Below are 12,373 nucleotides of genomic sequence, written 5' to 3' on the forward strand. Positions count from 1 at the left end.
TGCCTGCGGCCCTGCCGGCTCTCGCCGGCGTCCGTGGTCCGATTTGGGCCGCTCTGACACAGCACGGCGGGAGCTCTAACGTGGCCGTGGCTTTTGGAGCCGGCTGTGCGCCTGGTGCTTGCTCCTCCCTGGGGCTGTGGGGCCACGGCCGAGCTGGTCTGTCCGGGGTGGCTCCATGGCCGCCGTGTTCCTGCTCTGCCGGCCGGAGAAGGCCCCGTTGCTGCACGTGGTGTTTGTCTTAGGGTTGCTGGATTGAGGACTCGCAGTTGACGTTGGGTCCCGTGTGTCGTGTTTGCGGGGGGCAGGGCGGGTCTGTCCCCAAGGGTAGGCAGGTTGGTGCGGATCCCCTTGTGCCTTTCCTGAGCCTGGGGCACCCCGGCTGCCACTGTCCCAGCGTCTCTGATGCCCCTAGTGCCCAGCTGCCCAAGGGGATGCCAGCTGACGCGCGCCCGCCCCCCACGTTCTCTTACTCACTCCTGGTATATGTTCGTTCTAGGACGTGGACTTGGTTTTTTTCATTTCTCTACTGAAATTCCTCATTTTCCACCTTTTCCTATGGACACTTTCCCGAGTCTTCGCTCTTTTTGCCTGGGGGGTCATTTCTGGATACTTGTCCTGTTTCTTCTGGACGGGGGGGGGGGTCCCCCTTTCTCTGGTTTTGCTGGTTGTCGTAAAGGAGTCATTTCCCGCGTGTTGATGCGCACACGCGAGGGCCCCGGCCGGGCTGTCCCGGGACTGTGGCTGCTGTGACACCGGAGACTGTGTCTGTGTTGGCTTCTAGCTTCCTCGTGCTGAGGTGGCAGCTGTGGCACCGGAAGCTGCAGCTCGCCTGTGCCCTCCCCAGGAAGCACGGTCTGTTCCCAGCAGCTCCAGTGGGAGCCCTGGAGTGAGACTCGTGCCTGGGACTGAACGAGTGACCGGCCAGGCCTGGGTCAGCTGCCCACCTGCAGGTGCAGAACCTGCCTCCCTGGGAGGGGACCGGCGGCCAGGGCGGCGGGGGACGAGAGCCGGGAGCGTGGAGGCCTGGGGCTGTGTAGGGCAGATGCTGGGAGGTGTGTTTGGGAGGAAGAAGGAGCAGAGTTGTGCTTGAGGGAGACTGGCTGGGGCTGGACGTGGCGGGGTGGGGGCGCCACGGGGGTGGGGGGACCCTCGCTGTGAGGACCGGCCTGTAAAAGGGTAAGCGGCTCATGTTCTCTGGCTGTGACTCCGGGGCCGCTGACCTGGAGGGTCCCCGGCGCAGGTTGTGGGTGCTCAGCCATTTCTCAGTCACTGGGCCGTGTCACAGCCTGGTGCCTGCCGGGTGCTGGCCCTGCCCCTGGAGCTCAGGCCCCGGGGAGGGGGAGGATAAGCAGGCACAGAAATGGTGCCGGAGCCCAGAAGAGGGGGTGGACACGGGGGTGTGGGGCAGGGAGAGGCCTGTGTCCGAGGTGGCAGCTCAGCCCGAGATCCAAATTCGCCGATGCTGGCTTCTGACTCCAAGGTGACCCCAGGTGCCTGCTGCACCGTCTCCTGTTCCGGTAACCCTCCAGGTGCTTCCTAGGGAGTTGGGCTCCCGGTTGGGCAGGTCAGTCCCATCTCAGGGCTTAGGTGCGTTCTGTGCCTGTGACGCACACAGCCAGGCTGAGACGGTGTCCACGCAGATGTCCAAGCCCCCCAGGGGCGCAGGCTCGACTCCAGGGGCAAAGCCCCAAGGCTCTCTGAGCCACGAGAGCATGCTTTCAAGTAATCTCTGCACCCAACACAGGGCTCGAACTTAGCCCCCGGAGAAGCACAGACAGGGTGGGAGTGGTGCGCGCGGGGCACCTGCTCTGTGCCAGGCACCCTTCTGCCCCCCTTCCAGGCATCTCTCCCTATCTCCACGGCACTTCAAGACCCCCGGGGGCCCATCACGTTGATGAGAACTGACCACCTTCTGAGCCCTGAGCTCCACTCCCTGGGGGGTCACCAGGCACCCAGGAATTGGCTCCGGGACACAGATGAGTCCCTGGGATCCAGCGGGGGCCTCATTCTGCCACCTCAGGTCGGGGAGGAGCTGCCCACGTCCGGCTCCCAGCCCGGGTTCTGTCCCTCGAGCAGGCCTCACTGGCCTTGGGTTCTCTGTAAAGGGTTAAAGCAGATTCCAAGTAGGAGGACTCCCTGCGTGGGGAGGCCCCCAGCTAGCAGGGGGTGGGAGCCCTGACCTCGATCCTAACCTTAATTCTAATCCTTGCTGCCCTCATTAGATTTTAATCCTGACTCTGCCCAGGTGTTTTTAAGGACAGTGTGACGGGTCAGCAGGGAGGGTTTTTACTCCAGACCATGGAGGCCCTCGAGCCACGGGAACAGGCCACGCTCCTTCCTGCCCACGGTCTCTGCCCTCCCAACCTCCCCTAGAGATCTCCTGGGTCCCACCTGCGCGACTCCGCCATCCCCAGCACCACACCTCCTCTGGCAGGCTCCTCCCAGCCAGGTCCCCACCCGGCACCCAGCAGGCGCTCCGTAAAGAACCCCTCCTCCTCTCCACTCCAATTCCCGGCTTCACTTTCTGTGCCCTGAGAATGAGCAGTCCCTCCCAGGGGACCGTGAGCAAAGCTCAGTAATGAGGAGGTCCGGCAACATTTCTGGAACGTTTTGCCGGCGTCGTGGATCCTGTTCACATGTAACTAACTTACCAGGCGATTCTCCCAAAACCATGATCTGTTATGCACAGCGTGACCGTGTGAACCAGTGAGTGAAGGAGCTCTGGACCTGCCTCTCCCTGGGGTCCGCCCCGCTCCCAGAGAGGCAGCGGGAGAGCCAGTGAGCAGAGCCGGAGCCCACCTGGGGCGAAGTGCTGGATCCAGCTGAGCCTGAAAGTGGACCCTGCAGCAGACCCCGCCCCCGGAAAACCCTCCTTGGAGGAGGTCTGGGGAGCAGGAGGAAGCTGCGTTTTTTCAGGATGTGTGCCCGCTTCCCTCCCTCCCCTTTCTGCAGGCGGTTGGAAAGGGGGTGGGTACTGGGAATGTGCCTCCCACACACCGCCTCCCTGCCACACCGCAGACGGAAAATCCGAGTCCAGGGGCTGTTGTCATGCCCTGGGGGAGGGCCTCCGCCTGCTCCTCAGAGCTGGGAAAATTGTCTGGGACACAGAGGAGCTGGCCCTCAGACATCCCACCCCCTAACCGTAATGGCCAAAGAGCCCGAGATCTGCTGTGCACGGTCCCCCAACTTCCAACAGCTTGCCTCCCTCCTGGAACCCCCTGCACCCCACAAATGCTGATTCCAGTCACCCTCCCAGCGAGCAGCGTCAGTGGGGCTCTGCGTGGAGGCCCCAGCTGCCTGACCCTGGGTCGGGGGCCTCCTGTCTCTGGGCCTGACTCCCTTCATCCCTAGAAAGGGCTGAGAAACATCCTGTTTCAGGATTGCTGGAGGAACTGGGCTGGTGAATGTGTGTTCAAGGTCAAGAGAACAGACCCTGCGGCCCCCCTGGGTTCAAGGCCTCTGCTTCTTCCCACTGTGAGACCTTGGAAGAGGGACAGAACCTCACCTGCCCGGTTTCTTGCCGGGTGGGAGCAGGGCTCTCCAGGGGTTCTCAGACGGATTCGGCCCAAAGGGTCTAGTCATGGCCCCTTGGGCCTCCTTGCCCGGGCTGGGAGCTCCTGACTGTTGGGCGCCTCCCAGCTCAGGGCTCCCTAGGACCTAGCGAGGGTGAGGGGCGCGCACTCTTCACTCGTCTCGTTGTGAAGCTGGGACAGAGTGCGCTCCACCCGCGCGGGGCCGGGGTGGGTGTCGAGGGACCCGACCTTCCGAAATGCCGCGTTTCCCAGGAACGCCGGGGTTTGCAGCACTCGGCGTGGAGAAATCCCGTGCACTGAAGCCAGGACACAGCAGGTTTGGGGCCCTTCCAAACCCAGCGGTATCATATGTATCCAAGCCCCTGGGTACGAGGAGACCTGGGGACGCGTCCTGCCGGGTCGGCCCTCCCGCGCGCTCCCCCCGAGTGTGCTTGGGGCCCTTCCTCCCTTCTCGCCACCCGCTCCTCCCGGACCCAGCCGGCCCGCTCTGCGGGGGCGCCCTGGACCGCTGTCCCTCGGCCTCCGCCTCCCGCCCGCGGTGGGGGAGCGCCGGGCGCAGACGACCCCTCTCGCCTCCAGACCCGCGTGGGGTCTCCCGCCGTCCCGCGCACGCACCCTTCACCCCGCTCCTCCCGGCTCGCCGCGGCCGGGCGGGGCGGGGCGGGGGCAGAGTCCGCCCCCTGCCCTCCGGCTGCTCCGCCTCCGCCCCGCCGCTCCCCTGCCTTCCCCTCCACGCCCCGCCCCGCCCTGGCAGAGCCTGGCTCCGCGGCCATGTGACCCCGCGGCCGGGCCCGGGCGCGACGGGACGCGTTGGGACCGGCGTCGGGGGTCGCGGGCGCGGCCCGGGGCGGGGGCGGGGGCCGCATGGAGCGGAGGTGGGTCTTCGTGGTGCTCGACGTGCTGTGCGTGCTGGTCGGTAAGAGCCGCGGGGACCCTTGTGTTGGGGGAGGACCCCGCCCCGCCTCCCGGGCGATCCGCGCCGCGGGCCCCCGAGGGTTGGTTTGTGGGGGCGGGTCGGGGAGGCCCCCTGGGGGCGGGGGACCCCCTCGGACGGCCCGCGCGCCCGGGTGCCTTGCGTGCGCCCTCCCCGCGCCTCGGTTTCTCCCGGCCGTGCCGGGACCCCGCGCCCGCGGCATCAGGAAGCCCCCAACGAGGGGTTGCACGCGCCTCCGGCCGCGCCCGGCCCGGCCGGTGATTCACGAGGGCGGCGGCCGGGGTTTGGGGCGCGGCGCGGATCGCCCGGGAGGACCTCCACCCCCTGTCCCGGGATCGACGTCCCCAGCGGGCACACAGCTGGTTGGTGGGAGGCGGACCCCCTTCTCGGGCGGGGGAGGGAAGGAGAGAAAGTCTGGGCCCCCGGCTACGCGCGCACCTGGCGCCTTGGGCGGCGCGCGCCAAACCTGTCGGGCGGGTTTGCGGGCCAGACTGGGGGAGGGGGCGGCCCGAGGCCCCCTCCCCGCCCCTCCCCCAGGGTCCCGGGAACAAAGGCCGAGTGTTTGCCCTGGGGCCGTGCGGACAATGGCCCCAGAATTCTACCCCTTGCACCCCGCCCCGCGCCCTCCCCGCCCCCAGATGGGGTTCCTGCTTTCCGCCGGGGTCGGAGGGGTAATCCTGGGCGGGTTGCAAAGGCCAAGCCCTCCTCCTGAGCGCCAGAACCCTATACCTGACCCCTTTGGAGTGGGCTGGTTGGCAGCAGGAAGAAGTGCCTGGGGGCGTCTGCCGGCCCTAGCCGTCATTTATTGAATGCCTGTTACTATATTTAAACGTTGCGTGGCACCTACTGTATGCCCGAGCAGAAGTGACAGGCGCACAATGAAACTGTTTTCCACCAAAGGCTTGGTCAGGGAGGCTCCGCTTGCCCAGAGAGGTTCCGGTGCCTGCGGGAGGTTCCGGTGCCTGCGGGAGGTCCCGGTGCCTGCGGGAGGTTCCGGTGCCTGCGGGAGGTCACACAGCAGCTGCCAGTATAGGTTGTGCTTCGGCTGCTGCTTGCTGCCAGGTGCTAGAGGCCCAGGCAGACCTGGTCCCATTCTTGGAGCTTCCACACATAAAAAGTTGAGTTCCGTAGGGTGACCACAGGGCCCTGATGAAGATACGGGGTGTGTGTCGGGGTGGGGGGTGTAGAGGCAGGGAGGTTCTGCAGGGGTCTTCGATGAGGGCGTGAGCCGGTGTCCCAGGCAGAGAGAGGCCCCCAGTCCAGTGCTGGGAGCTGTGCTTCCTGAACCCACAGCTCCGGGTCCAGTCCAGGGTGACATTCTCCAGTGGGAGGGGGTGGGGGTGGCTGGAGCTGGGAGGCTGACCTCGCTGCCCAGGCCCCTTGTGCCGGCCGCTGCCCTGCTCCGGCTGCAGGGATGAGGCTTGACTTGCTGGCTCAGCGTATTCTGGCTCTGTCCTCCCCCCAATCCCCAGCTTTGGGGGTTCTCCTCTCTGGCTTTTCTGCCTCCACCCTTGCCCTCACTCACTGCGGCCAGAGGGACCCTACGAAAACATGCTCTGTTCCTTTGCTCCAAGGTGTCTGGTGTGTCCCGCTCACTAACACAAGATTCCCAATCTTAGAACACCCTCCCCACCCCCTGCCACCCCCCCTTCCCGCCCTCCAGCTCTCCAGGCGTGGGCCCACCTCTGGACCTTTGCACAGGCTGGTGCTGCTGCCTGGCTTTCTTCCCCAGATCTGCCCTGACCTTCTTAGCTCCTTCAAGCCGCCGTCTGTGTGTGGCCCCCCTGACGAGCCCGTAGCCCCCGATCCCAGTCCCCATCCCTAACTGTCACGGCTCCATGGGCAGACCTCTGCATTTCTCCACACTCAGCACTAAGTTTGGTCTTTGGGGAGGAGGAGTTGGCCTTGCCCCCGCCTCCTGTGGTACTCAGGCCACAGAAGAGTCCTGCACTCTCCTACTTGTCCACCTGCCGTGCTGGGGGCAAAGGGCGCTCTGCCTGTGTTTGTTGCCCTCAGCTCAGCAGGGCCCTGGGACCCCAGAGCCACAGCGATGCCTGTCATTATTTTGCCGCGCTTGTGGCTCCTGAAAGTGTCTTTGGACCGAGATGTGGAGTCCCTTGGTCTGCCCAGGGGTCTTCAGGCAGGGCCTTAACTGTGGTGTGTTCCTGGGCTCTGCGGCCGGCCTTAGAGCGAAGGGAGGGAGGTCTCTAAAAGGTGCTTGTGAGACACCTGCACAGGCTGAGCCCCGGGAAGGCTCCGGGGACAGCCTTGAGCATGGTGGAGCCTGCCCAGTGCTCAGGGAACTCAGGTGTCCGAGGTGCGTGCGCCTGAACGGTGCCAAGAGACACACAGAACGGACGTTGCCTTCTGGGAGAGTGGGGCCGGGCCCGATGCTCAGGAAGGCTGACGGAGCTCAGGTTGGAGGGACGGCGGTCAGAGAGGTCTTGGGTGGTGAGGACGTGTGCCGGGTTCCCGGTGCCGGGGAGGAGAGGGGAGGCTGGAGAGAAGGGAAGAAGGTGGCGATGTGGGGTGGGGCCTGGGAGGACCTGGGTGTTTATCTGAGGATGATGGGGAATCACGGTGGGCTTTTAAGGGGGCAGCGGCCTTCCAAGTGTCAGGTTGGCGCGGAGGTGAGAAACCAGGGGTCCCAGGCAGTGGCCAGGGCCACGCGAGGGGTGCTGGGGCACGTAGCTGGGGGGAACCGCGTGGCCACTGGCTTCTCTCCCCTGCCCCCAGCCTCTCTGCCTTTTGCCATCCTGACGCTTGTGAGCACCCCGTATAAGCGAGGGTTCTACTGTGGAGATGACTCTATCCGGTACCCCTACCGTCCAGACACCGTCACACACGGGCTCATGGCTGGGGTCACCATCACGGCCACCGTCATCCTTGTAAGGCCGGAGAGGCTTGGAGGCTGGGGGGGCGGGCTGGTCTTTGGGGAAGAGAACCCCCTTGGGCGCTCCCAGAACCTCAGCCGACTCAGGGGGGCTGGCAAGCCGGACCCCCTCTCCGTGGGGAGGGCCGAGGCCCAGGGAGCCAGGGCCGGTGCAGGCGCCCGCAGCTGGCGTCCCAGCCGGGCCGCGAGGCCCCTCAGTCGCTCGCTGTGCAGGTGTCAGCCGGGGAGGCCTACCTGGTGTACACGGACCGCGTGCATTCCCACTCCGACTTCAACACCTACGTGGCGGCCATCTACAAGGTGCTGGGCACCTTCCTGTTCGGGGCCGCTGTGAGTCAGTCGCTGACCGACCTGGCCAAGTACACGGTCGGCCGGCTGCGGCCCAACTTCCTGGCGGTGTGTGACCCCGACTGGAGCCGCGTGAACTGCTCCGTGTACGTGCAGGCGGAGAGGGTGTGCAGGGGGAGCCCCGCCAACGTCACCGAGTCCAGGTGGGTGTCGGGTCAGCCCTCCTGGGGACCCCCAGTCACGGACACCCCCACCCCTGGGGGAGGGGCCTCGGAGCTGGGGGTGGGAGGACGGGAGGTTAGGAGGCGACTCCCTGAGCAGAGGGTCGGGGGTGAGGCCGCTGGGGCTGGGCCCTCTGGACGGGCAGGTGTGGGGGCCTGAGGCTGGGCGGGTGGCGGCCCTCTGTCCTGCCTCTCTGCTCTGCGCTCTTACGGTCTCTGATCAACTTTTCAATTAATTGCCATCCTTATTTTCTTTATTGTTATTATTTTTAAAAATATTTTATTAATTTAATTTAGAGAGAGGCAGAGCGAGAGTTGTCAGAGGGAAGGTCAGAGGGAGAAGCAGACTCCCCGTGGGGCCCGGAGCCCGATGTGGGACTCGATCCTGGGACTCCGGAATCCTGAGCCGATCCACCTGGGATCAGCGTGCCGAGCGAGAGGCGGTTGCTTAGTCAACTGAGCCACCCAGGCGCCCTGTTTTATTTTTTTAATGAGTTCTGCCACACATCAAGTTTTGTAAAAAGATTGCATTCGTTGAGAGAGAGAGAGTGGGCACCAGCGGTGAGGGGGGAGGGGCAGAGGGAGAAGCGGGCTCCCTGCAGGAGGGAGCCCGACGGTAGGACTCGATCCCAGGACCCCGAGATCATGACCTGAGCCGAAGGCAGATGCTTAACCGTCTGAGCCACCCAGGTGCCCCCTTATTTTCCTTTTTAAAAGATTGAAATAAAATTCATGTAGCTTGGGACACCTGGAGGGCTCAGTTGGTGAAGCCTCTGCCTCTGGCTCAGGTCATGATCTCGGGGTCCTGAGATCGAGTCCCGTGCGCGGCTCCTTGCTCGGCAGGAAGGCTGCTTCTCCCTCTGCCTCTGCTGCTTCCCCTTTGCTTGTGCGTGCACGCCCTCTCCCTCTCTCTCTCTTTCTGCTCAAATAAATAAATAAATAAATAAAATCTTTTAAAAATATTCACATAGCTAAAATTCACTAGTTTAACTGTTCGTATGTGTACAGTTCTCTGGGTTTTAGTTATTCCCAGTGTTGTGCGTCCCCACTCTCTTAGTCCGGAAAGAAGCCCCATGTCTGTTGTTAACCAGCACCCTGCTGATCCATGCCCCGCTTTGTCCCTGTCCCCAGCCCTGGGTACCCATGAGCCCCCTCCTGTGTGGCTGTCTCTGTCTCTCCTGACTAGTCATAAGTGTGGAGTCCCACACCACGTGGCCTCTTGTGTCTGGCTTCCTGAATGCTTTGCAGCTTACCTGTTGCAGCGTCCGTGTGTTTTTGCTGCCCCCATTTTGGGGGTCTTGTTCAGGGGCTGTATCTCTGTGGTTGTTTTGTCATCCTGACAGATGAGCCCTTTCTCATGTGTAACACCCTTTGTCTCTCCTAGTGGTTTTGTTTTCCGGGGCTGTTTTGTCTCCCAGTGGTGTAGCGGTGCCCAACGTCTTGTGATTGCTGTTTGCATGGAATGGTTTTCCCTTTTTTGTACTTTTCATCCTATTTGTGTCTTTGAACCTAAAGTGAGTTTCTAGTACACAGGTAAAGTTAGGTTGTTTTGTAAATCTGTTGTGTAATCTCTGCCTTTTATCTGGAGAGGCTAATACGTTTACATTCATTGTGACTACCGATCAGGAAGGGCTTCTGGTGTCTTGCTTTCTACAGGTTGTTGTTTTGCTGACTTTTGAATTTCTTCATTACTGCCTTTTCTTCGCTCCTCCTGGAAACACTCTCTTTTGGTGTTTCTCACAGGGCAGGACTGGAGCATAGAACTCTCAGTTTCCGTTTATCTAGGAATGTCTTCATTCCTCCTTCACTGTTAGGGGGTAACTTGGCCGCGTGTAGAATTCTTGTTCCTCTGACCATGTCCTCCCGCTGCCTCTGGCTTCCGTGGCTTCAGACGAGAAACCAGCCGTGACTCCCTCATTCAGGAGGAGTCTCTTGTCTTGCTGCTTGTGTCTCTGTGAGTTTCTCCTTTTGGGGTTCATCAAGCTTCTTGGGTGTGTCAGTTAATGTTTTGGACCCAATTAGGGAAGCGTTCAGCCATTATTTCTTCCAAGACCCCTTCTGCCCCCATGTGCCTCCCACTCTTGGGGCTCTCACTGTGTGGGTGGTGCCCCTGGGGCCACTTCCGTTTCTCCGTTTTTTTACTCTCCACGCGTCTGGCTGAATTGTCCCCATCGACTGGCGCCTGTGGTCACTCTTCTGCCCACTCAGATCTGCTAGTGATCTTTTTGTTTTGGATAGTACTGTTTTCAGCTCCAGAACTTCTGTTTGGTCCCTTTAGGAGACCTCTCTCTTTGATAGTATTCTCCCTCTAGTGAGACGGTGTGTAGCTCTTCGAACAGATTTTAAGTGGCGGCTGAAACGTCTTGGTCCCAGAAGTCTAGTGCCTGGGCTTCCTCAGGGACGGCTTTGGTTAATAGAGGTTTTTCCCTGTGTAGGGCACCTTTTCCCCCTGCATGTTTTGTACTTATTTGGTTGGGAGCTGGGTGTTTTTGTATTGTAATGTAGCAACTCTGGAAATCGCGTCGAACTCCCTCTCCCCGGGATTGTTGCTGGTGCTGGTCGCTGTTGCTGCTCAGTGACCTTTCTGAGCTTGGTTTGCAAATTCTGTGTTCCTTGTCACGTGTGGTCCTGAAGTTCTTTCTGTCCGCCGAGTGCTCAGCTAGTGACTCGATGGAGCTTTCCTTAGACACCGCTCGGGAGAAATGAGTCTCCCAGAGTTTACCGATGGGCTCTCTGTGCTCAGCCCGCCCCTTCCACCGAAAGGCCCGCGCTCAGCCAGGCCTCCTGGGGGCTGTGCTGCTCCTGAAGGTCAGCCTGAGGTGGGGGCCGAGGGCTGCTTCCCCGAGCTTCCCGGGGGTCTTTGTGCTCCCTGGACCGTGGTGATGAGCACTCGCTGCAGAGGTCTCCGAGCAGTGCCCCAGGGAGCTGCCTCGGCGCTGGGAGGGGGACAGCCCCTCGGATGCACCAGACGGGCCCGTGCAGACGGTCACAGTCTGCACGGAGAGGTCTGCTCTGCTCCTTGGTACACGTGGCCACTGTCCATGCGATTCTGTTCCTATAGGTGTTGCTCATTTCTCTTATGGGTGGCGAGACCTTTAGGGTTTCTTTATCGGCCACTTTCTTTTGTCCACTGATGTCCTTTTTGCTAAAACTTGTATTGAATTCTGGCGTCAAGTACCACAGAGGAGAGATAACTGTGGGGTTAACCGTGTGCTGGACGCAGTTGTCTGTCTGTCTTGGTTCTGAGTCTGTGGCCCAAGACGTCCTTGTCAGAGACCATGAGCTGCAGCGGGAGACTTTGTTGGTCAGAGAAGTGAAGAGGGGCCACGTTTCCCCCTAGAGCCCTCCCTGTGCCGGGTCCCAGACAACGGGAAACACAGTGGGATGCAGGCCCGGGGGTTCCGAAGGCTGATGGGAGGGAACTCCCCCACCGCCGAGCCTGGCCCCGGGCTGTGTTCTCGGTGCCCCTCCTGATGCCACCCTCCCCTTTCTCAGGCTGTCTTTCTATTCTGGACACTCCTCCTTCGGGATGTACTGCATGTTGTTCCTGGCGGTGAGTCCTTTCCCAGGACTGGCTTGTAGGACCGGCCCTGTCCCTGCCTTCCCTGGGCCTCGGTTTCTCTTTCTGTGGAAGGGGCGGGTTGACGGGTGCGGAGGCTCTGTGTTCCTGGCCTCAGAGCTCCCACCTGTGCCCCGGTGTGGGGGGAGCCCAGCCAGCACCCGGGCTGACGGCCGCCCTCCGGCCCCCAGCTCTACGTGCAGGCCCGGCTCTGCTGGAAGTGGGCGCGGCTGCTGCGGCCCACGGTGCAGTTTTTCCTCCTGGCCTTTGCTCTCTACGTCGGCTACACCCGCGTGTCTGACCACAAGCACCACTGGAGTGATGTCCTCGCTGGCCTCCTGCAGGGGGCGCTGGTGGCCGGCCTCACTGTGAGCTCCTGGGCTTGACACCCCCGCCCGGCGCCCTATTGTCCCCTCTGCTCCAGTCCCCCCCCTTCCCCCCCATGCCCCCCTTCCCCCGCTTCAGCAGCTCTTGCCTTCCTCCCCCAGGTTCGCTACGTCTCTGACTTCTTCAAGTCCCGGCCCCCACGGCGCTGCCTGGAGGAAGAGGAGCTGCGACGGAAGCCCAGCCTGTCCCTGACGCTGACCCTGGGTGAAGCCGGCCGCAACCACTGTGGGTGCCCGGTCTCCTCTTCCTGAGGCGGGGCCCCCGGCTGTGGGTCCAGCGGGGTATCAGGCTGTGTTCGGGGTCCTGGCCGGGCTCTCCCCTGAGGTGGGGAGGGGGGCTCTGGACCAGCTCCAGGGGCCACCCACCAACCCCACCTCCTGTGCGCTGGACCCACGGTCGGGGTGCACAGGGTGGCCCCAGCGTCGGGAAGGGGGACCCTGTGCCTCAGCTCCCTCCGAACCCCCTTTTCTTGGAGGAGAGGGGAACCGAGAGCTCCAGATGCTGTGTTGTCCAGTGTAACGGATCTGTGGACTTGAGTAAAGGAGAGTGTTTGATGGA

At 62.4% G+C, this 12,373-nt stretch overlaps 1 protein-coding gene across 2 annotated transcripts; it reads left to right on the forward strand.

Moving 5' to 3' along the window:
• The first annotated feature begins 4,339 nt into the window (after nucleotides 1-4,339).
• Nucleotides 4,340-12,373, forward strand: PLPP2 (phospholipid phosphatase 2). Of its 2 annotated transcripts, XM_044254772.1 has the most exons (6): nucleotides 4,340-4,449; nucleotides 7,204-7,355; nucleotides 7,574-7,851; nucleotides 11,365-11,422; nucleotides 11,620-11,796; nucleotides 11,917-12,373. In XM_044254772.1, exons 1-6 carry the CDS (start codon nucleotides 4,398-4,400, stop codon nucleotides 12,064-12,066), a joined length of 867 nt encoding a protein of 288 aa, XP_044110707.1. In that variant the 5' UTR covers nucleotides 4,340-4,397; the 3' UTR covers nucleotides 12,067-12,373. The 2 variants fall into 2 exon arrangements, with proteins under 2 accessions (XP_044110707.1, XP_044110706.1); XM_044254771.1 differs by lacking the exon at nucleotides 4,340-4,449 and having other exon boundaries at nucleotides 4,991-7,355.

This window comes from Neovison vison, chromosome 6, assembly GCF_020171115.1.
Source record: "Neovison vison isolate M4711 chromosome 6, ASM_NN_V1, whole genome shotgun sequence".
In the NCBI taxonomy this organism is placed as follows: domain Eukaryota; kingdom Metazoa; phylum Chordata; class Mammalia; order Carnivora; family Mustelidae; genus Neogale; species Neogale vison.